This window comes from Phycodurus eques, chromosome 1 (genome assembly GCF_024500275.1).
Source record: "Phycodurus eques isolate BA_2022a chromosome 1, UOR_Pequ_1.1, whole genome shotgun sequence".
Lineage (NCBI taxonomy): Eukaryota > Metazoa > Chordata > Actinopteri > Syngnathiformes > Syngnathidae > Phycodurus > Phycodurus eques.
In genome coordinates, this window is record NC_084525.1 from 27709461 (window position 1) to 27736967 (window position 27507).

Consider the following 27507-nt stretch of genomic DNA (forward strand, 5'->3'; position numbering starts at 1 on the left):
AGTTTGTAAGGTGTGATGAGTCAGTTGAGCTTTTCAAGATTTCCAGATGGATGTGGAACAGTACGTAAATTTAAGATGATTTATACAAAATTTGTTTTATAAAAGGTAAATACAGTTTATAGAGCTGTGATCTGTAAGTTGCAACAAAAGGAAAACACTGATCCATCCATCCATTTTCTGTACCGCTTATCCTCACTACGGTCGCGAGCGTGCTGGAGCCTACCCCAGCTATTTTTGGGCGAGAGGCAGGGTACACCCTGAACATTCACACCTCCGGACAATTTAGAGTCTTCAATCAACCTAGCAAGCATGTTTTTGGGATGTGGGAGGAAACGGGAGTATCCGGAGAAAACCCACGCAGGCACGGGGAGAACATGCATACGACACACAGGCGGGGCTGGGATTTGAACCCTGGTCCTCAGAACTGTGAGGCAGATGTGCTAACCAGTCGGTCACCGTGCCGTACACTGATTCATATTGTTGAAATTGGACACATTTTTGTTATGACATTTGATTCATATGATTTGAAACAAAATTTGAGACAATAATCAGTAAATGTGAATATTTTCCCAAATGTAAATGTACCATAATTTCTGATGTATAATGTGCACCCTTGTGTAACACACACACCCAAAGTTGACCTCAGAATTCTGGAAAACCCTTCTTCATATGTATCATGCATTTTTACAATGCATGATTTTGCTTCGACCCATATATTAGTATATAAGTATTATCTGTATTTAATTTGTTTTTTCAAAGAATTCTTCTGAAGTAAAGCACGTTGTTTGAACACGTAATACTTTCTTTTTATTTAATTGCTCTTATTTTGAAATTAAGAGCCCTACCTTTATTTAGTAAATAGAAAACACACAGTTGTGCTCATATGTTTGATTACCAACCAGAATTTGTAAGATGGGTACAACTCTAAAGAAAACATGAAGGGCTAGGGGAAACACATTTAATTTTAGTTTAATTGGATTCAAATTAAACTGTCAAGCATTTCAGAAAACCATTATCATTAAACAAAACATAACCATAAAAGTAATGATGGTTGTTGTTCAGTCATCAGTCATATTTAAGAAAACAATATTCCACAAATCCTGCCACGGTGCCAACTTATGAGCAGAACTGTACATATATGCAGTCATACGTACCCCTGTTATATTGGAATGAAAGTGTGGGCTACACCTTTCTAATAAAATCTAGGTGGCGGTGGTATATTAGAATGAAAATGTACACCTCTTTCATAACCTCGAGGTGGCGGTGCCATATTAGAATGCAAATGTACACCATTCTCATAACCTCTAGGTGGCAGTGGCATATTGGAATGAAAGTACAGTTTTTTCATAACTGGCAGCTTTTTAATAACCCTCTTGAAAATGAGATGCTGCATATCAAGGGCTAGCCTAAAGAAATTTAAATTGTTCTGGAGGTGAATTTCTATAGGTTGGCAGCTCTGCAGTCATAGCCATTGAATGCAACTAATAATTGACTTAGTGATTTCTTTTGGGGTTGTGTGTTTCAGCCTTGGTTTCCTCATTTTCGGTTTCGGCCAAGAATTTTCATTTTGGCGCATCACTATTGTAAACATGTTCTTTTGTGAAAGAAAGTTTTTGAAAAAGGAAGCGCCGCACATTGTCACAATGGAAACTAGCTCAAGGATCTTTAAGTTGCAAACAACACTATCTTATCTATATTATGCACACCCTGAAGTCTGGACAAACATGCACTTAGCGTGATCGCTTTAGATATCTCATTTTAATCACTTTTATTTTACAAAAAAATTAAAAACCTTGTCTGAAAACCTCCTTTCCTCAGCAGAACAGTGAAGATGGGTAAGTGAGCAAACTCAAAAATAAAATAATTATTTCTCCCCAGTGTATGTTTAAGCGAGCTAACGTAAACCCTGACAGAAGAATTAAAATATCACTTTAGGTCTGCATTAACCCCCTCAGCAAACTTACCCACGGTGCCACTGTGTCCCTTATCGGCAGCCACCATAAGAGCAGAACGTCCATTGTTGTCCACCGCATTGATCTCAGTCCCATGGCGAAGCACCAGCTGGAGTCCTGCGACGTCCTCAGCAAAAGCAGCAGCATGCAGCGGGGTCCTGCAGGCGCACACAGCAATGTTTATCTGAGACCTTTTGTTTTGATCATATTCAAGGACAATTTTGTGTATAAAAAAGCTAAAACAAAGATATTTGGGTTGTGGGGTCTCACCTTCCTTTGGCATCTCTGGTGTTTATCATGTGGACCCCAGCACATTCAAGAAGCCGTTCCGCAGCACCGCTATGACCATTCATCCTGTTGGCAAAGTGCATTGTAGTAAAGTGCTCAGCTAAATGGACTAGCTTTTTTCTCGCTGGTAAAAAGAAAAAGCCCCCCAAAAAAAAAGGTATCATGTATTGTTACTTTATGATTCCTGAAACAGTGAAACAAACACACAGACAACTGAATACTCACAGAGCACAGTGCAGGGGAGTGAAAGTGTTTCCCTCTTCATGAATAAATGTTTTGAATTCAAGTAATACCTCCAAACAGTCTTCATGCCCTGAAAAAAGCCACTTTTTTCACTTGAAGTGATACACTACAATATCGAAATGCAGTCAAAAGGCTTGAACACAAACCTTTGTAAGCAGCCCAGTGCAGTGGGGTGTATTGTTTGTTGTCCAGCAGTTTGTCTTGCGGCTCCATTGCGACCTGCACCAGACTGGCCAAGATCTCGGCATGGCCCCTGGATGCTGCGTAGTGCAGGGGTGTCCGACCCAGGGAGTCCCGACACAGCACAGAAACTTTATGCTCCAGCAGGGCCGCCACACACTCATCATGGCCCAGCAACGCCTAAAACACACCACGACAAAGGGTGAGGAGACACCAACCATAGCAAAAGTCCAATACCCATGAGTTCAAACAATTCGGAATTTTCTTTGGGGGGAAAGAAACTAACCCGAACACTTCATGCATGTCATCACATGAGAGTACGTCTTATCGGTTCTCATATACATAATATATATATATATATGTTTGTGTGTCCCAATGATCCTAGGAGCTAAATTGTCTGGGGCTTTACGCCCCTGGCAGGGTCACCCATGGCAAACAGGTCCGAGGTGAGGGACCAGATAAAGCACGGCTTAAAGACCCCTTATGATGTCGACAAAAAATGGACTCAGGTTTCCCTTGCCCGGACGCGGGCCATCGGGGCCCCCCCTCTGGAGCCAGGCCTGGAGGTGGGGCTTGAAGGCGAGCGCCTGGTTGCCGGGCCGGGCACAGCCCGAAAGGGTAACGTGGGTCCCCCTTCCCATGGGCTCACCACCTGTGCGAGGGGCCATAGGGGTCGGGTGCAGTGCGAGCTGAGCGGTGGCCGAAGGCGGGGACCTTGGCGATCCGATCCCCGGCTTCAGAAGCTGGCTCTAGGGACATGGAATGTCACCTCTCTGGCAGGGAAGGAGCCCGAGCTGGTGTGTGAAGTCGAGAAGTTCCGACTAGATATAGTCGGACTTGCCTCGAGAGGGGTTGGACTCTCTTCCACTCTGGAGTTGCCCACGGTGAGAGGCGGCGAGCAGGTGTGGGTATATATACACATTATATATACACATTGATACACACACAAACACACATGTGTGTGTGTATATATATATACATATTTTTTTGTGTTTATGTGTGTAAATATGTTTTTATATATATATATATATATATATATATATATATACACACACACACACACACACACACACACACACACACACACACATACATATATGAGAGAGAGAGACATGGCGGCAGTGTTAAGGAATAATAATGTCTCTGGATTCTGGAACATGCTATTTTTGGTATAGTAAAAAAAGGTTTTGTCAAGCCGTTCGGCTCTGGCAACAGATTTGGAACTAGGAAGCACACTAATTGCTCGCGGCTCATTAAAGCAACTTGCCTTTGATGAGTACTGTACGTCAACAATGTCACCATGACTAAGCATGGTAAATTTGGATAAAAAGTGAAACTTTCAAACATTTTCAAGCTTTTTTTAAATATTTATTCACAGTAACTTTGTAATGTACTGGGTGTTTTAGGCAATGAAAAGAAACTAAAAAAAAACGAATATCTGACCCATTCAAGTCTCCTCTCGGTTGTTGTTACTTGAACGATTTGTGTGCTTGAGTAACGCAGTGAGAAAACCACAATAACTAACTAACTAGATCAAACTGTCGCCAAACAGAAGTTTAAAGAAAAGAGGATGGATGACATAACGTAGTGGCTGCTCGAACTCCGCCCCCTACCCAATTTCCATCAAAATAAAGCCGCACTTGCAAAAATGTAGTTTATGACTGTCTTCTGACCTCGAAAATTTTCCATTGCCAATTGTCAGATTTGAATGAACATTTGTGACAACTAAACAGCTAAAAGCAAGAAAGAACATGTTGCTTTTCACTTGGAGAACTTTTGGCTATCTGCCCAACTAATGTTTTAATGTGTGTGGATTTAATTTATAACTGAACAGTTAAAACTTCAACATGGAGCTCATTAAAATAAATCAACAGTAAACACGGTTTTGGTGAGGTGACTTCAACAGAATCAAAGAATAAATGAGAATATGACGCTTCTGGGATCTGGAAAATCTGCATTTTCTTGACCCATCTTTAAGCCACACGGGTGAAAGCTGGATAAAAAAGTTGCAGCTTATAGTCTGAACTTTACGGTCTTATGCCACTCACAGTCCGCATCCATATAGTGAGAGTTGTTGGCTTACCCCTCTGTGCAATGCCGTGCTGCCTCTCTTATCCTTGGCATCTGGCACGGCCTCCTTCGCCAACAGGAATCGGACGCAGTCAGTGTGCCCCCCGAGAACGGCGAGCATCAGAGGTGTCCTACAAGGCACCGCGAGTAATGAAAGAGGAGAATGTTTCATATGGCACAAAGAAGCGTAAAGCTGTTTTTTTTTAATGACACACAGCAGCACTCACTGGCCAAACTTGTCCACGACGTTGGCAAGGTCGCCCTCTTCCCCACATTCAATCATCTTGTGCAGGCAGTCAGAGTGACCGTGAGCAGCTGAAGACACAACCATTATTTTAACAAGAGTACATACAAGAGCGCGAACAAGTATAACTACAAATGCATAGTTGCAGATGACCACAATGTATCACACCCTGCATCCTCTTAATTGTTCACAATATATTATGTACATGTAAGACACTATTTTACGAAAGAATTGTTTTAGCAATGTAATTAGCAACGTGACAAGTGGCCATGATCTTTGTGGAATAATTTAAAAAATATGGAATAAGCACTTATAATGCTTCTAAAATCCTCCATAACAAATATACATTCAGGAAAAACCAATTGATGACTAAAGTACATGAACTGTTCTATGCCTGCACTGCTCTTCTTCGGTTTCATTTGTGCAAAGTTGAGTTTTTAGGGCTAGTGACGCCAGTTGAAACGTCCCAATAATTTTGACGCATCGACTTGGAGAACCCCTCGTACAAGCTTATTGGTGGATATTCTTAGTGATTGCTCAGTAGCAGATTAAACCAAAGGGTCTAGAAGAGATGTTGAGAGATAATCAAGTAACACTTGTTTTAAGGTGTTTTTACCCCCCCCCCATACATTTTCATCGTTTTTGTAACACTATACAGTGGAACCTCGACAAAACGGACCCTGATATAACAGATGTCAGATAAAACGGACCATCGGGACTGAACAATGTGTCCAAAAATAGTTTCCATTTGTCAGTTAAACTGCCATTGACAAAGTCTGTCAGTTCCAGAACTGGCTGCTGTTGTTTACTGGCACTCTGGCACAATGCAGCCAATTCCAAAAGACTGCCTCCCGTGCCTACGCGGTGGCCATGTTGAATGTGGCGCATTGACGTGGCAGCCATGTCATGATGGTGATATCTATTGCTTAGTGTATGTATAGCACTGGCGGAGAGAGAGTGGCATGGCTTCAGTGGTAACTAAGGAATACAGAACAAGTCTCTGAAGTCTCGAACATGATATTTTTGGTACAGTAAGATTTTTTTGTCGAGCCGTTCGTTCGCCTTTGGGAATGTATTTGGAACTCAGAAGCACACTAATTCCTTGTGGCTAATGAAAGCGACTCGCCTATGATGAGTACTGTACGTCAACAATGTGACCAGGACCAAGCACACTGGTGTGGGTAAGTTTGGATAAAATGTGAAACTTTCAAACATTTTCAAGCTTTTAAAACAAATATTTATTTACAATAACTTTGTACTGTACTTGGCATTTCAGGCCACGAAAGAAACCCTACAAAACAATTTATATAAAAAAAAAAAAAAAGTTTCACTGTAATGGATAATCGGCTTTACCGTTTGGAGTGCGACTGTTTGAGGTTGTGGACAGGTGTCTTTTATACTGATAATGAGTTCAAACAGGTGCCATTAATACAGGTAACCAGTGGAGGACAGAGGAGCCTCTTAAAGAAGTTACAGGTCTGTGATAGTGTGTGAAATCTGGCATGTTTGTAGGTGACCAAATACTTATTTTCCACCATAATTTGCTAATAAATTCTTTAAAAATCAGACAATGTGATTTTTGGGGATTTTTCCCCCCTCATTTTGTCTCTTATGGGTGAGGTATACCTATGATGAAAATTACAGGCCTCTCTCATCTTGTTAAATGGGAGAACTTGTACAATTGGTGGCTGACTAAATACCTTTTTGCCCCAGTATAACTTAATCTATAGTACAACCAACACAACACTGGATACAACCAACAAATAAACAACTCATTCCTGTAGGCCAGGCCTAAATGTTATGATTAATTGATACGAGGAACAAAACTTTATTTTACTATAGTAAAAAGAAAAACCTTCAATAACAGTAGAATATTGACTTATTTAACTTCATGCCTTGTAAAAATGTAATACTGTATGATGCTCGTCAGTAGCAGTAGCACTGCTGTCAGTGTCAGCTGAGTATAGAGACAAACTGGAGAGTAACATGAGTGCTACTTTTCATCACCAAGATTATAGTATAAAAGCGGCTGAAATGGTAACCTATATTAAATGTTGATTAATGTTCTTGTCAGTTACAGTAAAAGTGTTAAATTGATTCACTTATTTGATAATGCTCAAGAAGGACCTTAAGGACTTTATATAGAATTTTCTCAAACAAAGTTTTTAGTTGAAGATAAATATTAATATTCTAAATCTTTGGTGGTAAGTATTAGTAGGTCAACTTAAGCTGTCAGATAACTGTAACAGATTCTTACATACATAAGGGGGGCGGGGGTGCATGACTATGCTTGCCTTGGGCCCCCAAATTACTATCTACCGGCCTGCTTCGAGTCAGTGCCGCCGCTGGACATGAAAACCTAGCAGGCAACAAAACGTTATGTACCCTAGCAAGCTAGTGGTACCACGAATGGTTGGACGTAAATATGCCGCCGTTCTGTTGAACCATGCTCTAAAGTTTCAGTGTGGGTGAAGTAATTTAATTTAAAATAAAGTACTGTATTTTCCGGACTATAAACAGCTACTTTTTTCCCGCGCTCTGAACCCTGCGGACTATGTCACTATGCGGCTAAAATATAGATTTTCACTAACGGCTATCAGGGGTGCAAAAAAAAAAGACAGGCCCGACTTGTTTAAACGTTCAACAAAAACATGTTCGAACGTAATGCTTGAAACATGACCGCTTCCCATAATGCACTAGGGTTTGGGCATGCGCAGATTCCTCCTGCGTGTAGAAGACGACGACGCTACTTTTTGACGCGCTTGAAGGAAAACGCAGCATGACATCCACAAACACAAAATATTTTTATTTTTCACACCGTCATCATGGAAAGTACAAGAAGAAAAGCGTATGATGAAGCTTTTAAGTTGAAAGCCATCAATCTGTCCATACAGGAGGAAAATCGAGCTGCTGCACGTAACTGCCCACGAAAGAACGTACTTCACGTGTGTTTTGAGCTGCACCGCTTCCGGACAAAAGCTTCCACCCAATGGTGATTTTTAAGCGGGCGACTATGCCAAAAGAAAAACTCCCAAAAGGCATAGTCATTAAAGTTAACAAAAAGGGTGGATGATAGAAAGCTTAATGACTGAATGGCTGACGGAGTGTTACAGTAGGCGCCCGGGAGGAGTTTTTCACCGGAAAAAAGCATTGCTTGTTTTGGACAGTATGAGGGCCCATATAACATCCATCCATCCAGCGATCCATTTTCTACCGCTTATCCGAGGTCAGGTCGCGGGGGCAGTACCTTTAGCAGGGACGCCCAGAATTCTCTCTCCCCAGCCACTTCATCCAGCTCTTCCGGGGGGATCCCGTGGCGTTCCCAGGCCAGCCGAAGGATGTAGTCTCTCAAGCATGTCCTGGGTCCTCCCCGGGGCCTCCTCCCGGTGGGACATGCCCTGAACACCTCACCAGGTAGGCCACCTCATCTGGCTCCTCTCGATGTGGAGGAGCAGCGACTCTACTCTGAGATCCACCCGGATGACCGAGCTTCTCACCCTATCTTTAAGGGAGAGCCCGGACACCCTGCGGTGGAAACTCATTTCGGCCACTTGTATCCTGGATCTTGTTCTTTCGGGCACGACCCACAGCTCGTGACCATAAGTGAGGATAGGAACGTAGATCGACCGGTAAATCGAGAGCTTCGCCTTTTGGCTTAGCACTGCAGACGCTGCACCGATCCGCCTGTCGATCTCCCGTTCCATTCTTCCCTCACTCGTGAACAAGACCCCAAGATACTTGAACTCCTCCACTTGGGGCAGGATCTCATCCCCTGACCTGGAGAGGGCACGCCACCCTTTTCCGACTGAGGACCATGGTCTCAGATTTGGAGGTGCTGATTCTCATCCGAGCCGCTTCACACTCAGCTGCGAACTGCTCCAGTGAGAGTTGGAGGTCACGGCTTGATGAAGCCAACAGAACCACATCATCTGCAAAAAGCAGAGATGCAATACTGAGGCTACCAAACCGGACCCCTCTACGCCTCGGCTGCGCCGAGAAATTCTGTCCGTAAAAGTTATGAACAGAATCGGTGACAAAGGGCCATATAACAAATTCTGTGAAAACAGCCATCAGGAGAGCAAACTAAATTCCAGCTGTGATTCCTGGAGGTACAGCAAAGTTTTTGTAGCCACTGGAATCAGTGTGAATCATGCTTTTAATGCGACACTCCGAGGTGAGTGGGAGGCTTGGATGACTAGCAGCGAGAAATCTTTCACAAAAACTGGCCGCATGCGAATCTCATCCTTTTCTGAGGTCTGCCAGTGGATCTTAAAAGCGTGGAGCAGTGTGAAAGAATGTACGCTCACCAACGGATTTTGAAAGGCTAGACTGCTACGTGAGGAGAACAGCACAACTTCAGCAGTAACTGTGTCTCGAGATGAAAATTACATTGAGAGTGACAGAGAGACTGAAATGGTGTTTGATGGAGACGTTCTGAGGCTCTTCCGTCTTGGTGCTTTCGTTTTATGAAACGGCGCCATCTATCCATCTGGGCAAGGACTACTGTGGCGCAGCAACTTCCGGCGGATTACAAGGAAAAGCTGGCCATCTTCCGCTCCTACTACAGTAAAAAGATTGCCGACAAACACATCCAGCGGAACCACATCACCAACATGGACGAGGTGCGGCTCACTTTTGCTCACTTTCGACATCCCGGTGAACCACACTGTAGAGAAGAACGGGACCACCACGGTAGCGATACTGCACAACGGGGCACGAGAAGTCGACTTTTACTGTTGTGCTTGATTGCCATGGTAATAGACATAAACTGCCACATATGGTGATTTTTAAGAGGAAGACGCTGCCCAAAGAAAAGTTTCCAGCCGAAGTCATCGTTAAGGCCAATCAAAAGGGCTGGATGGACGAGGAGAAAATGAGAGAGTGGCTGAGTGAGGTGTACGTAAAGAGACCGGATGTTTTTTTTTTCATGCGTCACCGTCCCTGTTGATCTGTGACTCCATGCTCGTCCATCTCACAGCCGCTGTGAAAAACCAAGTGCAACTAAGACTGGGAGGCAACGCCGGGCAAGTTACGGCACCATATGTGAATGGATTGTGGATGCTTGGGCTAACGTTTCTGCTTTGACTGTTGTCCGAGCTTTCGCGAAAGCTGGCATCATTGCTGAACAGCCCCTCGGCAACGAGTCTGACTCTGACAATGACAATGACGAGAGGGAACCCGGCGTGTTTGTTGGAGAACTTGCTCAGCTGTTCATTTCAGATACAGAAGATGAGGACTTTGATGGATTTGTGGATGAGGATTGATAAAAAAAATAACGTGAGTACATTGTTAAATACTTCAATAAAGTACAACCAAACTCAGTTTTGCTCCCGCTGCCTTTTAAAAAACATTGTTTTAGCGTGCATGCATGCTACCGTATGTTTTAAGCTAGCATGTTTTACCATGCCTGCGCCCAATAATACCTTATGTATGCCATATGTATGTGTTAAATACAGAAATAGACCCCGTAACTGCGACTGCGCCTTTTAATACAGTGCGCCCTATGGTCGTGAAAATACGGGAGATTTTTGGTGCTGATTGATGATAGTTTTCTGAAATTAAGTGACGTTAAGCTTTATTTATTGTTTGTGAGCTTACATTAAGCGTTTTAGACCGTCCCTGCAGTGGCCACTGTGTTTACAATTTTAATCAATGACATCCTAAAAAATTAGCATTTTTTTAGCATATTAAAGTAGCCATTGAACGTAATTTTGGGCCACTGTAGGTTTTGTGTTCATGTCAGAGTACAAAGCAACAGTATTTGATTGCTTGGGTTCATGATGACTGTAAGGATGTGTGTCACTCACCGCTGTGCTTGTATCGTTTTAGCAGATGACACCATAATAAATGATAAATTTTTCAGCATATTAAATTAGTGATTGAAAATATTTTTGGGGTTCTAGCTGTTGTTTATGTGAGATAGCTGTTTTTCAAATGTGCAGGAAAACAACACTTGAAAAATGCAACACCGCATTGAGGAGCAAGAAAAAAGATAAATAGCAAAAGTATGGTTTGGTGTCATAGTGAAATGCAAGGCGAGTACCCATTCAATGTAATACTGACCTTTCTCTCTGGCGAGTATGATGCTGCGATGCGGGACCCGAGAGACAAAGGTGAAGTAAACATGGCTCAAATCAGTGAGCTTAATGTTCATCGACTTGACTAACATAACGTTAGCCCTGCGGGCTGAGAGTGTCTTTTAATTATGAGTTGAATGTGTAGCTTTTTTTTTTTTTACCGTGACAAGGACAGTATAACGCAACTATAGCGGTCCATAGTGTGCTTTTTGCACGGCCAATCTGAAGCTTTGTAAGTGGCAAAACTTGAGTCAAGTAGGTGAAAAATGTGGCGAATGCGGCCAGAGAGGAATTAGAGTAAAATTGCTCATCATCACGTAACCAAATAGAGAAGGGTTTTGTGAAGGAAGTATTTGTTTCTCACAAGGTTTCTTCATTTTAGTTAGTTAGAGCTCTCAACGCCATGAGGTACATTCGGCCGCAATTGCGGTTTCAGTAACCTGTAGCATTTTTGCGGGAGCAGGTGATTGGCCCACTGCCCAAACCCAGCACCTGGTATTCCTAGGCGGACTCCCATCCAAGTACTAAGCAGGACCGACCCTGCTAAGCTTCCGAGATCGGACGAGAGCGGGCAGCATGTGGGAATCGGGTCGGCCAAGGTTTCTTCATTTAGTTTGAACAAATTTAACATTTTCAAAACTTATTGCTAGTCAGCTGGTCTAAGATCATACATGCACAGCCGTGGACCTAATGTATTAATGTGTCACAAAATGCTAGCTGTTTAAGTGAAGATGAACAAAGGCTGTTAATGCTTATTTTTTAAATGTTTTTTTTATATAATGCCTTATCTTTTATGCAAAATGTGAATTTAAGAAATAAAAACTGTTGCTTATATGAAAAAGGAAACCAATTAGTTGTACGTTATAAAGTGAAAGGTCTTATTTTCCCTTTGGTATTCAAAATTGCTCTTTAACCAAGCAAATATATAGTTTATTTTAAATAAGCGCTATAGAGTATTTTCGGTAGGACACTTGAGTAATAAAATATTCGTTAACTGCAGCCCTACATGCAACTCCCTCATTATATTGCCATATTTTTATTGTTTCATAAAATCCTTGCTTCGGGTCCCTGTACGATTAAGCTGCAAAAAATTGCTCCTCAAGATTACAAAGTTGCTCCTCAAATGATGAATGATTAGCAAAACTGCTCCTCAAAGCAAAAAAACTATTTACAAGCCTTGTACAGTAGAGACACCAGCCAAGACAGTAGGGGGGAAAAAATGAGTGTGATGTTTATAAATGGGGACGTTGATGACGTATCGTAAATGACAAATGCATCCAATAAGCTAACGTACAAACAACCTTAATTTGTCAATGATGGTGATGCAGTACATTTAGCAGGACCGCTAAGATAAAATCTTTTGCTTGAAAGACTCTTCTGGCTGTCCTTTCTGGCTTTATGCAGGCTTTAAATGTCCAGAAGTATTTTGCTGGCATTATGTGAGATTGATATGCAACATAACCTCTGCTTCAAGTTAACAACAATGCACCATGAACTCTCATACCTGCAACATGAATTGGGGTCCAAATGAGGCGGCTGTCATTAAGGAGACACGAGGCTCCCTGGGCCAAGAGCACCTCCACACAGCGCGCATAGCCTTTCTGGGCAGCCAGGTAGAGCACAGAACGGCCAGCAGCATCTTGCATATCCACATAGGCAGCCGTCTCAGTTAGCACACGCAGTGCCTGCCAGTGACCCCTGTCAGCCTGCAGGTAAGGACGATGGCAAGGAAAGGGACAGCCACTTTGCTTTTATTCTCGCTCAAGAGGGCATGGACCAAAGTGGAGGGAATGTTGAAGAAAAACTCACAGCGAGATGCAGGGGACTGACTGGAATACTGCTCTCAATGTCTCCAAGTGCATTAAATGACATCTCCAGGAGCTGAAACACATCAGACGTGTAATAGTAAGCAACATTTACAAACTCCACTGGTCATACACAGCAATCATAGAGTAGAACCTGAAACCTCAAATACAATAGTGCAGAGTTGCTACTTGACCTTCAAATCATTTGGCTTTTTAGGGGAGAAAATTGTCATGCACAAATAAGCAAACCACTTTGAAAAAGAAAAAAAAAAAAAAAAAAAAAAAAGAAACTCTCTTAACTTTCATAACAAGAAACACCGTGTGGTAACACTGAAGTCTTACTGCTCTGAATGTGCAGGGTTTTCCCTGTACATAAAATTTCAAGGCAGCGGCTGTGCAACCTAATTGCTCCTCCTGCTCTAAAAGCTGTGACATCATGAAAATTAATATGCACAGTAAGTCAAAATGGCGTTGGCCATAAACCTAGGCTAGAAATCATGAAATATTTTGTATTTAAGTAAATCTGGCGTGGCACCAGTTAGAAGGGTCAGAATAAAGTAAGTAGTATGATATTCTAAGATTATTGTTAGTCAGAAAATTCCGATTCGAAGATCGCTTTTTCAGGCCCACTCGAATTCCAATTCGAGTGACCACTGATTTATGCACAGCCCTAATGTCATTGTATCGCACAGATCTACTACTTGCATTGTAAGCGCTTGCTGCTTAACTTGTGAGACAGCCATTTCCAAACTACAAACTTGCTACCTTGAAGCGTCATGAGATTAGTTGCTAACCAGAAGTCAACAACAGAAAACAGAATGCATAAAAGGTGACACAAAACACTTTACTCACAGAGCTCTGAAACACTGATTAAAAATAATATACTGTACATAATGTCTGACGCAAAAGTGCCTACGCCACAAAAGCTGTGAATCCTTTATTCGCTTATTCAAGTGCTTAATCACTGCTTATTTTGATGGTTTGAATGTCCATCCATCCATTTTCTACTGTTTATCCGAGGTCGGGTCGCGGGGGCAGTAGCTTTAGCAGGGACGCCCAGACTTCCCTCTCCCCAGCCACTTCATCCTGCTCTTCCGGGGGGATCCCGAGGCGTTCCCAGGCCAGCCGAAAGACGTAGTCTCTCCAGCGTGTCCCCGGGGTCTCCTCCCGGTGGGACGTGCCCGGAAAACCTCACACCAGGGAGGTGTCCGGGAGGCATCGAATCAGATGCCTGAGCCACCTCATCTGGATCCTCTCGATGTGGAGGAGCAGCGACCCTACTCTGAGATCATCCTGGATGACCGAGCTTCTCACCCTATCTCTAAGGGAGAGCCCGGACACCATGCGGAGGAAACTCATTTCGGCCGCTTGTATCCGGGATCTTGTTCTTTCGGTCACGACCCATAGCTCGTGACCATAGGTGAGGGTAGGAACGTAGATCAACCGGTAAATTGAGAGCTTTACCTTTTGGCTTAGCTGCTCCTTTACCACAACGGATCGATACAAAGTCCGCATCACTGCAGACGCTGCACCGATCCGCCTGTCGATCTCCCTTCCCATTCTTCCCTCACTCGTGAACAAGACCCCAAGATACTTGAACTCCTCCACTTGGGGCAGGATCTCATCCCCGACCTGGAGAGGGCACGCAACCCTTTTCCGACTGAAGACCATGGTCTCAGATTTGGAGGTGCTGATTCTCATCCCAGCCGCTTCACATTCGGCTGCGAACTGCTCCAGTGAGAGTTGGAGATCACGACATGATGAAGCCAACAGAACCACATCATGTGCAAAAATAAGAGATGCAATACTGAGGCCACCAAACAGGACCCCTTCTACGCCTCGGCTGTGCCTAGAAATTCTGTCCATAAAAGTTATGAACAGAATCGGTGACAAAGGGCAGCCTTGGCGGAGTCCAACCCTCACCCAGAGCGAGTCCGACTTACTGCCAGATATGCAGACAAAACCCCAGTCGTACACTCAGACTCGATGTGGGAGTTGAAAATCCTTCTGACAGGGGATTCTGCCAGACGTTCTCAGCAGACCCTCACAATACGTTTGGGCCTGCCACGTCGGGCCGGCATCTTCCCCCACTATCGGAGCCAACTCACCACTAGGTGGTGATCAGTTGACAGCGCCGCCCCTCTCTTCACCCGAGTGTCCAAGACATGCGGCTGAAAGTCCGATGACACGACCACAAAGTCGATCATCGAACTACGACCTAGGGTGTCCTGGTGCCAAGTGCACGTAGTGGACACCCTTATGCATGACCATGGTGTTCGTTATGGACAATCCGTGATGAGCACAGAAGTCCAATAACAGAACACTACTCGGGTTCTGATCGGGGGGCCCTTCCAGGTCTCACTGTCATTGCCCACGTGAGCATTGAAGTCCCCCAGCAGAACGATGGAGTCCTCACCGGGAGCGCTCTCCAGCACCCCCTCCAAGGACTCCAAAAAGGGTGGGTACTCTGAACTTTGGTGCATAGGCACAAACAACAGTCAGGACCCGTCCCCCACCCGAAGCCGGAGGGAGGCTACCCTCTCGTCCACCGGGGTGAACCCCAATGTACAGGTACCAAGCCGGGGGGCAATAAGTATACCCAAACCTGCTCATCGCCTCTCACCGTGGGCAACTCCAGAGTGGAAGAGAGTCCAACCCCTCTCGAGAGGACTGGTACCAGAGCCCAAGCTGTGTGTGGAGGAGAGTGCGACTATATCTAGTTGGAACTTCTCGACCTCACACACGAGCTCGGGCTCCTTCCCTGCCACAGAGGTAGTAACATTCCACGTCCCTAGAGCCAGCTTCTGTATCCGGGGTTCGGATCGCCAAGGTCCCTGCCTTCGGCCACCGCCCAGCTCATACTGCATCCGACCCCAATGGCCCCTCCTACAGGTGGTGAGCCCATGGGAAGGGGGGTTTGAATGTAAATTCTGTTATTCAATTACATGATTGTTAATTGAACATCTTTACATAATATTGAACAGGGTTACAGAACAATAAAATAAAAATACTTATCGGGGAAAACAAAAGGTGGTGTTAAATGCTCTATATCAACGAAAAATGGTGTACCGACGTCTCAGAGCTCCTCACACACTGCAGCCCGGACTTGGAGTCACTGTTTTTTAACTGCAAGCCATTTTACTCGCCACGTGAGGTCGCCGCTTTCATCCTCGCCGGTGTCAACATTCCTCCCCAGGCTAACTTGAACACCACATTGCTAACGCTCGCTGAACAAGTAAGCGAACTTGAAAAAAAGCACCCAGATCCACCCCTCATTATTCTTGGGGACTTTAACAAGGCTAAACTCAACCACAAACTCCCTATATACAAGCAGCACATTGACATCCCTACCAGGGAAAACAACATTCTAGACCACTGCTATACTACGCTAAATGACGCATACTGTGCTATCCCCCATGTAGCTCTGGGCTCGTCTGATCACTGCTTAATACCAACATACATGTACAAATCTAAATGTGCGAAGCCTTTGGTGAAAACAGTGAAAAAGTGGAAACTTCAGCAACTCCGCCAGGCTAAAGAGGACTACCTATCGAAATGTGGACAGAGCCCTGTACAATCGCGCTAGAGATCAGCTGACAAAAGAAATTAACATTGCAGAAACGATGGAAAAACAGTTGACTGCCACTAACTAAGTCAGTCTGGCGAGGATTAAAAACGCTAACCAACTACAAGCGACCATCTCCCCAAAGCGGAGATCTATATAGGACTAGCTGACAACTTGACACCTTCGACTGCAGATTTTAAAACGACATTTTCACATCCCACACCCACCCAGTCGCACCACCGATCACAATCGCACATATGACTTCAGTGTTGACCATTCATGAACAGGATGTAAGACGCATCTTCAAACTAAAAATGATCAACAAAGTGGCGGGCCCTCTACCTTGTGTCCACATCCTGCCTGCGCAGTCTGCGCGGAACAGCTCGCTCCAGTCTTCACATAGATCTTCAAAAGCTTTCTAGAAATGTGTGAAGTACCATCCTGTTTCAAATACTCCACCATCATCACAGTGCCCAAGAAACCTGCAATCTCTGATCTGAATGATTACAGGCCTGTTGCCCTGACATCTGTGGTCATGAAACCCTTTGAATGCATCGTGCTGGACCACCTCAAGCGAGTCTCAGGACCCCTGCTGGACTCCCTGCAGTTTGCCTACTGAGCAAACAGGTCTGTGGATGGCGCTGTCAACATGGGACTGCACTTCATTCTAAAACACCTCGACGGCACGGGGACCTACGTGAGGATCCTGTTCGTGGACATCAGCTCTACTGTTCAACACCATCATCCCTGAACCCCTCTTCTCCGAGCTTCCACAGTTTAGCGTCCCACCTGCCATCTGCCAGTGAATTCATAGCTTCCGGATGGGCAGGGCACAGCAGGTGAGGCTGGCTGGGGGACACCACCTCATCCACATGCACCATCAGCACCGGGGTGCCCCAAGGATGTGTCCTCTCTCCGCTGCTCTTCTCTCTCTACACGAACGATTGCACCTCACCCAGCTGTCAAACTCCTGAAGTTTGCAGACGACACCGCAGTCACTGGCCTCATCAAAGACGGTGACAAGTCTGCATATCGCCAGGAAGTGGAGCTTTGGTACGCCCGACACAGCCTGGAGCTGAACATGCTCAAGACTGTAGAGGTGATCGTGAACTTCAGGAAGCATCCTTCGCCACAGCTGCTCCTCACGCTCTCCAACTGCCTTGTGTCAACCGTCGAGACCTTCAAGTTCCTGGGAATTACAGTCTCTTAGGACCTGAAGTGGGAGACCAACATCAACTCCATCCTCAAAAAGGCCCAGCAGAGGATGTACTTCCTGTGGATTCTGAGGAAGCACGGCCTGCCAAAGGAGCTGGTGAGGCAGTTCAACACAGCAGTCATCAAATCAGTCCCGTGTTCATCCATCACAGTCTGGTTTGGTGTTGCCACAAAAAAGGACAAACTCAGACTTAAATGGACAATCAGGACTGCCGAAAAAATCGTCGGTACCCCCCAACCCACCCTTGAGGAATTGCACGTTGCCAGAACTCAGACAACAGCATGCAAAATCCTCTTGGACCCTCCACATCCTGGTCACCACCTCTTCCAGCTCCTTCCCTTAGGTAGGTGCTATCGATCAATGCAAATTAAAATAAGCAGACATTCCAATAGCTTTTTCCCTCTTGCCATGAAATTGCTAGAGGCCAAGTGACTCTCCGTAGTGTGTTATGTTTTTCTATCTCAAAAGTATTTTTTGTCAAAATGGCTGTCTATTGTTGTACTAGAGCGGCTCCAACTACCAGAGACAAATTCCTTGTGTGTTTCTGACATAGTTGGCAAATAAAGAGGATTCTGATTCTTTGCACTTTGATGCTTGCTAGCCTAAGCTCTCGTGAGATAAAGTTCAAACTCCAGAGTTGTGGACACTTTTCCGGCCAAAATGTTGGTCCATTTCGAGGTATTTGTGGTAACGCTCTAAATACAACTAATCTTTGGATACAGACCAAAAAAAATGCACGTACCAGCTCCAGGTTCTGTGTGTTGCCATGATAAGCTGCATAGTGAACAGCGCTGTAACCCTTAGCGTTGACCATCGAGGGATCGGCGCCATTGTCCAGAAGATGCTCCAAGCAGCTGTTAACAGGAAGGAAAGACAGAAGGACGTTGCATTGCTTTGACCAAAAATAAAGGCAGATGTAGTGAGACAGAACTAAGCAGGAAAAACTCACAAGTATGATTCCTTCACCTCTTCTTCATCATGCTGATGATTCCCATAAAAATGACCATCACCTCTGAAAAGAACAAATTAAAGAATATATGTGTGTGTATGTATATATATATATATATATATATATATATACACACACACACACACATACACACACACGTACATAGATACATGCATACACACACGTACTCTGCATCTTTTTGCACAATTGTCAAAAAAAAAAAAGAAGAACCAAACAGAAACAAACAAACAAAAAAAAAAGTACCGGCATTACCAGATAACTAGCAACCCTTTATTGCTCAGTGACTGTTTTTTGGTCAATATCTTTATGTCTCAAAAGTGTTCTCTGTCAATTGACTGTCTGTTGTCGTACTAGAGCGGCTCAAACTACCGGAGACAAATTCCTTGTGTGTTTTTTGGACATACTTGGCAAATAAAGATGATTCTGATATATATACATACAGTGAGTACGGAAAGTATTCAGTCTTTTTTATATTGCTAAAAAAATTGCCATTTGCTAAAATCATTTAAGATATTTTTTTTCCACATTGATGTGCACACATCACCCCATATTGACAGAAAAAAAGGAAATGTTGACATTTTTGCAGATTTATTAAAAACGAAAAACTGAACTACCACACAGCCATAAGTATTCAGACCCTTTGCTCAGTATTTAGTGGAAGGATTTCAAGATTATGGAGGCCACTTTGCTCTTAGGAACCTTAAGTGCAGCAGAAATGTTTTTTGTAACCTTGGCCAGATCTGTGCCTTGCCACAATTCGGTCTCTGAGCTATTCAGGCAGTTCCTTTGCTCTGACATGCACTGTGAGTTGTAAGGTCTTATATATCGACAGGTGTTTGGTTTTCTTAATCAAGTGAATCAGTATAATCAAACAAAGCTGGACTTCAATGAAGGTGTAGAACCATTTTAAGGATGATCAGGAAAAAATGGACAGCACCATCCATCCATTTTCTACCGCTTATCCGAGGTCGGGTCGCAGGGGGAGTAGCTTTAGCAGGGACGCCCAGACTTCCCTCTCCCCAGCCACTTCATCCAGCTCTTCCGGGGGGATCCCGAGGCGTTCCCAGGTCAGCCGAAAGACAGTCTCTTCAGCATGTCCTGGGTCGTCCCCGGGGTCTCCTCCCGGTGTGATGTGCCAGGAACACCTCACCAGGGAGGCGTCCGGGTGGCATCCGAATCAGATGCCCCAGCCACCTCATCTGGCTCCTCTTGATGTGGAGGAGCAGCGGCTCTACTCTGAGATCCTCCCAGATGACCGAGCTTCTCACCCTATCTCTAAGGGAGAGCCCGGGCACCCTGCGGAGGAAACTCATTTCGGCTGCTTGCATCCGGGATCTTGTTCCTTCGGTCACGACTCACAGCTCGTGACCATAGGTGAGGGTAGGAATGTAGATCATAGCTCCTTCTTTACCTCAACGGACTGATATAAAGTCCGCATAACTGCAGACGCTGCACCGATCCGCCTGTCGATCTCCCGTTTCATTCTTCCCTCACTCGTGAACAGGACCTCAAGATACTTGAACTCCTCCACTTGGGGCAGGAACTCATCCCCCACCTGGAGAGGGCAGGCCATCCTTTTCCGACTGAGGACAATGGTCTCAGATTTGGAGGTGCTGATTCTCATCCCAGCTGCTTCTGGGATGAGAATCCCGGCTGCGAACCGCTCCAGTGAGAGTTGGAGATCACGGCTTGATGAAGCCAACAGAAATTCTGCCAATAAAAGTTATGAAGAGAATCGGTGACAAAGGGCAGCCTTGACGGAGTCCAACCCTCACCGGAAACGAGTCAGACTTACTGCCGGATATGCGGACCAAACCCTGACTCCGGTCGTACAGGGACCGAACAGCCCGTCTCGGGTTCGGTACCCCATACTCCTGAAGCATCTCCCAAAGAACTCCCTGAGGGACACGGTCGAGCGCCTTCTCCAAGTTCACAAAATACATGTAGACTGGTTGGGCGAACTCCCATGCACCCTCGAGGACCCTGCCGAGGGTGTAGAGCTGGTCGACTGTTTGACGGCCAGGACAAAAACCACACTGCTCCTCCTGGATCTGAGATTTGACTTCCCGACGGACCCTCCTCTCCAGCACCCCTGTCTAGACCTTACCAGGGAGGCTGAGGAGTGTGATCCCCCTGTAGTTGGAACATACCCTCCGGTCCCCCTTCTTAATAAGGGGGACCACCACCCCAGTCTGCCAATCCAGAGGCACTGTCCCCGATGTCCACGCGATGTTGCAGAGGCGTGTCAACCAGGACAGCCCCACAACATCCAGAGCCTTTAGGAACTCCGGGCGAATCTCATCCACCCCCGGGGCCTTGCCACCGAGAAGCTTTTTAACCACCTCGGTGACCTCAAACCCGGAGATAAATTTTTAATTTTTAAAAAAAATTTTTTTTTTTTAATTTAAAATTCTTTATAACAACAAATTCATGCCACAAAGATAAACCCATGAAAAATCAAATTATCCCTATTTGTGCTGCTGTTTGTTTTCCCCCCTTACCTGCTGAAGGCTTGTGAGGCTGCAGAGTAGTGCAGGGCGGTGCAGCCTGTTTGATCAGGCTCGTTGATCTCGGCACCAGCGCTCACCAAAGTCACAGTGCACTGGTACCTCCCATTAGCAGCCGCATAGTGTAATGGTGTTCTGGTAGCAAGGAAGCAAAAATGGGTCATGCACACAAGTTGCATAGAAATACTGTACACATTACATTTTATGACATTCTGTGCAAACTCTCACCTTCCCATTAGGTCCCTCCTGTTCAAGTCTGTGCCACTACTTAAGAGCAAGTTCAGACATTCAACATTTCTGGAAAGAAAGACAATAATCAACAGTCCAGTCAAAGATAGATTTGCGATGTTGGAGCAAAAGCAAAAAATGCTCTTGAGATTGTCATATGGAATCACATTTTTTTAAGCCATCTTAATTAAGCGAATTCTACACTGTACAATTTCTGCAATCTTAAAATAAAAAGCATGCCACTGCATGACGTTCGTTAATTTTGCTTTAAACTAGGGCTGTCAAAATTAAAGTGTTAACTCATGATTCATAAAAAAAAAATCATGTATTAACTCAGATTAATGACAATTTATTTTGACCACACACGCTCCTTTACCTTAACTGCAGATGGATATATGAAATGCGGTGCAGCTTGCTATAAGGTCAGTAATCAGGTCAACGCTTACGCCACTGCAAAGATGAGTGAGGAGACTGACTGCTCGGCGGCAAATTTTACTTCAAATGTCAACCCGATGGAACGTTTGGGGGGGGGAAATGTAGGTAATTTGCATATGCAATGCTGAACTCTTTTCAGCGAAGAACAAGTTTAAAATACCATCTCAAAGCCAAATGTGGTACTATGTGTGGTATATTTGGCGCCTGTTGTGTGTAAAGTGTGATTATTCTGATTTAAAAAAATAAATAAAAATCAATTGACAGTCTTGCTTAAAACACAAGTGCCGGTCTACTAAGAAATGTAGCTCTTGCCCTGTACAGTTTATGTACGTTAAATAAATGACAAAAAGGACAAATGGGGAAGTGTGGTGACTGTGGTCATTTCTCCTTTTGTGTTTGGCCCTGACAACAGTGCCAGAGACTGTGCAGACGTGGTGATATTCACATCATGGTCCATAAATGTCCATTCGAAGTACTTTCAACACAGCATCACTGCCATTACCATAACAAAAGTCCACAAGCTTAATGTTAACATTAACAGGAAACGCCATGGACAGGCAAGAAGGAATTACCATCATTACTGCGGTAATTTTCAATTCAATTCAAACAACAACATACAGCAGTAGTAACATGCAAAGAGTCTCAGCACTGTGGAAACAGAACTGCTGCACTACTACTACTTCATCTTGATATCGTCTACCTGTGTCACACTATTGCCAGTCAAGCTCAGGCGTGCACACCAGGGGCAACAGCGCACACTCGCATTTAGGTGGCTTATATGTAAACACAGTAAAGCTTTTTTTTTTTAAATTATTATGATTTATTTAGTGAGCTTAACAGTATATGGATCAATGTACTGCAGTTAAGCTTGCATGAAAAGTATGGCCTATAGAAGTCAGGGGTAGTTTCAGTTTTATAGGTCAATGAACATTCCATTTGTTGATAAGGGTTGTAAAGGGGTAACATGGTTGTAAGAGATTGTGGGGGTCAGAGCATCTGTTTTTGGGCAGGAGGTGTTTGTTTGCAGGAGCACAGATCAAAGAAGGCGAACCATTTGCACCTCATTTATACGGAATGTCATGATGGATCACAGAGGCAACAAGATCAGGATAAAAGAGGAGAACAATAACACTTTCAGCCTTTCCAGATGCCAAACCTGCTGTTAGATTGTTGCTTTTGCCAAATCTTAGTTATATTAACTTTATAACTGTTATGTTCCAGTGGAAACTTGGGTTATGAACTTAATTCATCCTGTGACGCCGTTTGTAACCTGAAACACTTCGTAAACCGAGGTAATGTTTCCCATTGAAATGAATGAATATGCAATTAATCAGTTCCAGCCCCCAAATTAGGTGATACCTTTTTTCAGTGTGGTTAAAAAAATATATAGGGTAATATATAGAAATAAGTGAAATAAAACACTAAATAAACAAGACAATGGCTTATTCTTCTTTGTCTTTAAAGGGAAGATGAGAAGGATCGTCTGAAATATACCTCTGTCATGAACAAAAAATATGATTTATTTTGATATACAAATTACTGTAGTCATCAAACAGAATTACATTGATTTAGTCAAATGCTTGTCACTTTTAGCTTTCAAACCTGCCGCCCTACACCTGCTGATGTTGCCCCTTCCGGTGTGCGTGTGTGTGTGCAAACAAAGGCTTGACGACAGGTGGCATTGGTTCATAGTTTGTATACGAGCACCTAAAAAAAGATAAAAATCATGATCACGTCTTCTCAAATCATTCTTTGAATTATATTAATTTTGACTACCGAAAAGTAAGTGATTTCATGTAGCCATCAGAACATACTCGTCCACCCACATTCAGTGCTTTTTCATTTTTGTCAGACAAAGACCAAAAAAAAACAACAATGACAAAGATACAGTGCCTACCTTTTGCATCGTGTGATGCACAGTCAATGAAGGTTGAACAACTCGAGAATAAGCATAGCACAGATCTTTCCGCTCATTTATGCCAAGTGCTTATGCCAAGTGCTTCCTAACACTATTTTCACTATTTAAGCACAACATAGATCCTTCCGTTCATCCACAGCAAGACTGTTCGCAAACCGAAAATAGGAAGTAAAAAGAAGGAATTTCGTGACCTGAACTGTTCGTAAAACAGGTCGTTCGTAACACAAGGTTCCACTGTGGTTACTAAATCGGAAGACTGTTGATATGAAATTTGACCAGGCGCCAGTGATTTGACGACATGAACATGCGTCGGCCCTTCGGATTAAAAGGAATGGTGAACCCCATTTTCAGCCGCCAACACTTTCTTACCCTCCAGAGGCAGCAGCGTGTAGACAGGTCCTCCCAAAGTTGTCAGGGGTGTTAATGTCAAACCCTGCTGACAGCACATGCTCCTTACTCATAGAGGAGACAATGCTGTACAACTGACCTGTGAGGGGGACGGATTGATGAGTCTTTTGTAAACACACACACAAACAAACAAAGGTGGTTTAGGTGCTGGCATGTTATTTTCCATCACAAACCTGAGGAGAGTAACTTCCGACAACAGTCTGAAAACCCGTAAAGCACAGCTAAGTGCAAGGGGAACATTCCATGTATCCCACGTCTGGAATAACACAAGAACAGAAAGTTAGCTCCTTTGAACACATCGTCATTGTAATAATCACATAAGACCACTTTAAATGGAAAGCCATACTTTGGTTCATTACAGCTACTACACCAGAAGCGTCCATCATACACACGTGATTTCCCCACTTTAAGACCATCAAACAAACGTAAATATCAGACAAATATAACCAAAGCAAATTTAAAACGCTGTTTTTGAATGGTGATTTCATTTATTAAGGAAAAGAAAAACAAAGTTACCTGGCCCTGTGTAAAAAAGTAATCAACCCCCTTGTTAAATCATGACTTAATTGTGACTAATTACAATTTTTTGTTAATTTTCACAGATCACACCCATGCCTGATTACTTCCAGACCTGTTCAATGAAGAAATCACTTAACCAGAATCTCTCCCGACAAAATCAAGTCGGACAAAAGATCTAAAAAAGCTGCAACAAAATGACACGATCCAAAGAAATTCCAGAACAGTCAAGAAATAAAGTAATTGACAGCTACCAGTCTGGAAATTGTTACAAAATAAATTTCAAAAGCGTTAGGATTCCAGCCAAGGAGAACAATTATCCTCATATGGAGAAAACATGGAACAGTGATAAACCTTTGCAGGAGTGGCCAGCCTACAAAGATTACCTTAATAAAACAGCAGTGACTCATCCAGGAGGCCACAAGGGAACTCAGGACAAATTATAAAGAACAGCCCTGTCTGCCCCCCAGGATTTTAATGCACCACATGGGGGACGGTGGGTCTTGGGTGGGGTTGATTTGGCTATTTGGCAGCAGTGCCTGGCAGCAAGATAATGATCTAAAACACACCAGAAAGTAAACTTTCAAATGGCTTTAAAAAAAAGAAAAGTCAAAATTCCAGACTTGAATCCGATTGAAATGCAGTGGCATGAGCAAAAAAAAAAAAAGGCAGTTGATGCTAAAAAAAAAAATTATTTTTGCTGAATTCAAACAATTCTACAAGTAAGAGTGGGCCAAAATATCTCCACAGAGATGTGAAAGACTCATTGCCAGTTATAGAAAACGCTTGATTTCAGTTGTTGCTACTGTTGAAGATGGCCCAACCAGTTGCTGTTTAGGGCCATTACTTTTTCACACAGACCCTGGTAAATGAATATATTTTCCCCCTTAATAAATGAAACCACCATTTTAAAAAAGCATTTTAAGGTCAATTGCGTTATACTTGTCTGATATTTACATTTGTGATGATGATCTTAAAGTGGAGAAAATAAAACTAACTGTGTGGAGTTTACATGTTCTCCCTATGCCTGTGTGAGTCTTCTCTGGGTATTCTGGTTTCCTCCCACATTCCAAAAACATGCATAGTAGGTTAATTAAAAAGTCTAAATTGTGTGTATTGTCTAAAAGTGTGAATGGTTGTTTGTTTATATGTTCCCTGCAATTGGCTGGCGACCAGTTCAGGGTCTACCTTGCCTCTCGTCCAGAGTCAGCTGGGATAAGCTCTAGCACACCCGCTACCTTAGTGAGGCTAAGCGGTACGGAATATATATATACATATAATACAGTGGCTGAAATAAGTATTTAACACGTCACCATTTTTCGCACTAAATATTTTTCCAAGGGTGCTATTGATATGCAATTTTCACCAGATGTTGGGAACAACCCAAGTAATTCATACATACAAAGAAAGGTCTCATTGCCAAGGTGTGAGTCAAGACAGATTTCATCATGGGTAAGAGCAAAGAGCTGTCTCAAGACCATTGCAAACTAACTGTTGCAAAACATAATGGCAACGATGGCATTAGTTACAGGCGCATATCTAAGCTTCTGAACGTTAGAGTGAGCACGGTTGGGGCCATATACGTAAGTGGAAAGCCAATTATACCACCGCAGATTTGCCTGGATCAGGTGCTCCTCGCAAGATTTGTGATAGAGGAGTGCAAAGAATAATCAGAAGAGTTGTCCAAAAGCCAAGGACCACCTGAGGAGAGTTTCAAAAAGACTTGGAATTAGCAGGTGCTGTTGTCACAAGGAAAACAGTAAGTAATGCACTCCACTGCCATGGCCTGTATGCACGCTCACCATGCATAACCCCATTGCTTGGAGAGAGAGAGAGAGAGAGAGAGAGAGAGAGAAAAGAAAAAAAAAAGCATTTCAAAAGCTCATTTAAAGTTTGCTGAACAACATTTGGACAAGCCAGTTAAATACTGGGAGAATATAGTCTGGTCGGATGAGAGCAAAATTGAACTGTTTGGATGCCATAATGCACACCACATTTGGAGGAGAAATGGCACTGCACATCACCCCAAAAACACCATACAAACAGTGAAGTTAGGAGGTGGGAACATGATGGTATGGAGCTGCTTTTCAGCAAATAATACTGGCAAACCTCACACTATTGAAGGAAGGATGAATGGGCAAATATACCGAGACATTCTTGACAAAAATCTGCTGCCATCTACGAGGATGATGAAAATGAAACAAGGGTAGACATTTCAGCAGGATACTGATCCAAAACGTACTGCCAAGGAAACTCTCAATTGGTTTCAAAGAAAAAAATATAAAGCTGCTAAACTGGCCCGGCCAATCAGGTGACTTGAATCCAATCGAAAATCTATGGAAAGAACTGAAACTCTAGGTCCATAAAAGAAGCCCACAGAACCTTCAAGATTTGTTTTTTTTAGATGTGCTGTTCTCAAAAATTGTGTGTATACTGTATGTTACAACTTCAGATACTGTGTATACTGGTTGTGTGGAGGAATGGGACAAAATCACACCATAGCAATGCATGAGACTAGTTTCTCCATACAGGAGGCATCTTGAAGCTGTCATTGCAAACAAAGGCTTTTGTACAAAGTATTAAATACCAGTTAGCGTGTTCAATAGTTTTTCCCTGTTTCATTTCACATTATTACACACTTCATTTCTGAGCTTATTTGTTCTACGATCTTTCTATATATGGGTTGTTCCCAACATCTGGTGAAATTTACATGTCAATAGCACCTTTAGAAATATATGTAGTGAGAAAAATGGTGACATCTTACATAGCCGCTGTACATATACAAACACACACACAAACACACGCACGCACACACACACACACACACACACAGGGAAGGCAAGGTCAATTCCTTTGTTTTTTCGGCTCAAACGATGAATATGAGA

General features: G+C 43.6%; 1 protein-coding gene across 1 annotated transcript in view; it reads right to left on the reverse strand.

The window, feature by feature from the left end:
- The window catches only part of ankrd52a (ankyrin repeat domain 52a), a 63016-nt gene that overhangs the window by 17178 nt on the left and 18331 nt on the right, over positions 1-27507 (reverse strand). The window contains exons 11-24 of the mRNA XM_061685804.1: positions 24280-24362; positions 24068-24185; positions 21346-21414; positions 21112-21252; positions 18590-18652; positions 18383-18494; positions 12864-12935; positions 12559-12760; positions 4961-5048; positions 4747-4864; positions 2630-2843; positions 2466-2553; positions 2223-2306; positions 1965-2110 (exon numbers count right to left, since the gene is read on the reverse strand). Of these exons, the coding sequence (XP_061541788.1) occupies positions 1965-2110; positions 2223-2306; positions 2466-2553; positions 2630-2843; positions 4747-4864; positions 4961-5048; positions 12559-12760; positions 12864-12935; positions 18383-18494; positions 18590-18652; positions 21112-21252; positions 21346-21414; positions 24068-24185; positions 24280-24362 (1598 nt within the window). The remainder of the gene's footprint in view (positions 1-1964; positions 2111-2222; positions 2307-2465; positions 2554-2629; positions 2844-4746; positions 4865-4960; positions 5049-12558; positions 12761-12863; positions 12936-18382; positions 18495-18589; positions 18653-21111; positions 21253-21345; positions 21415-24067; positions 24186-24279; positions 24363-27507) is intronic.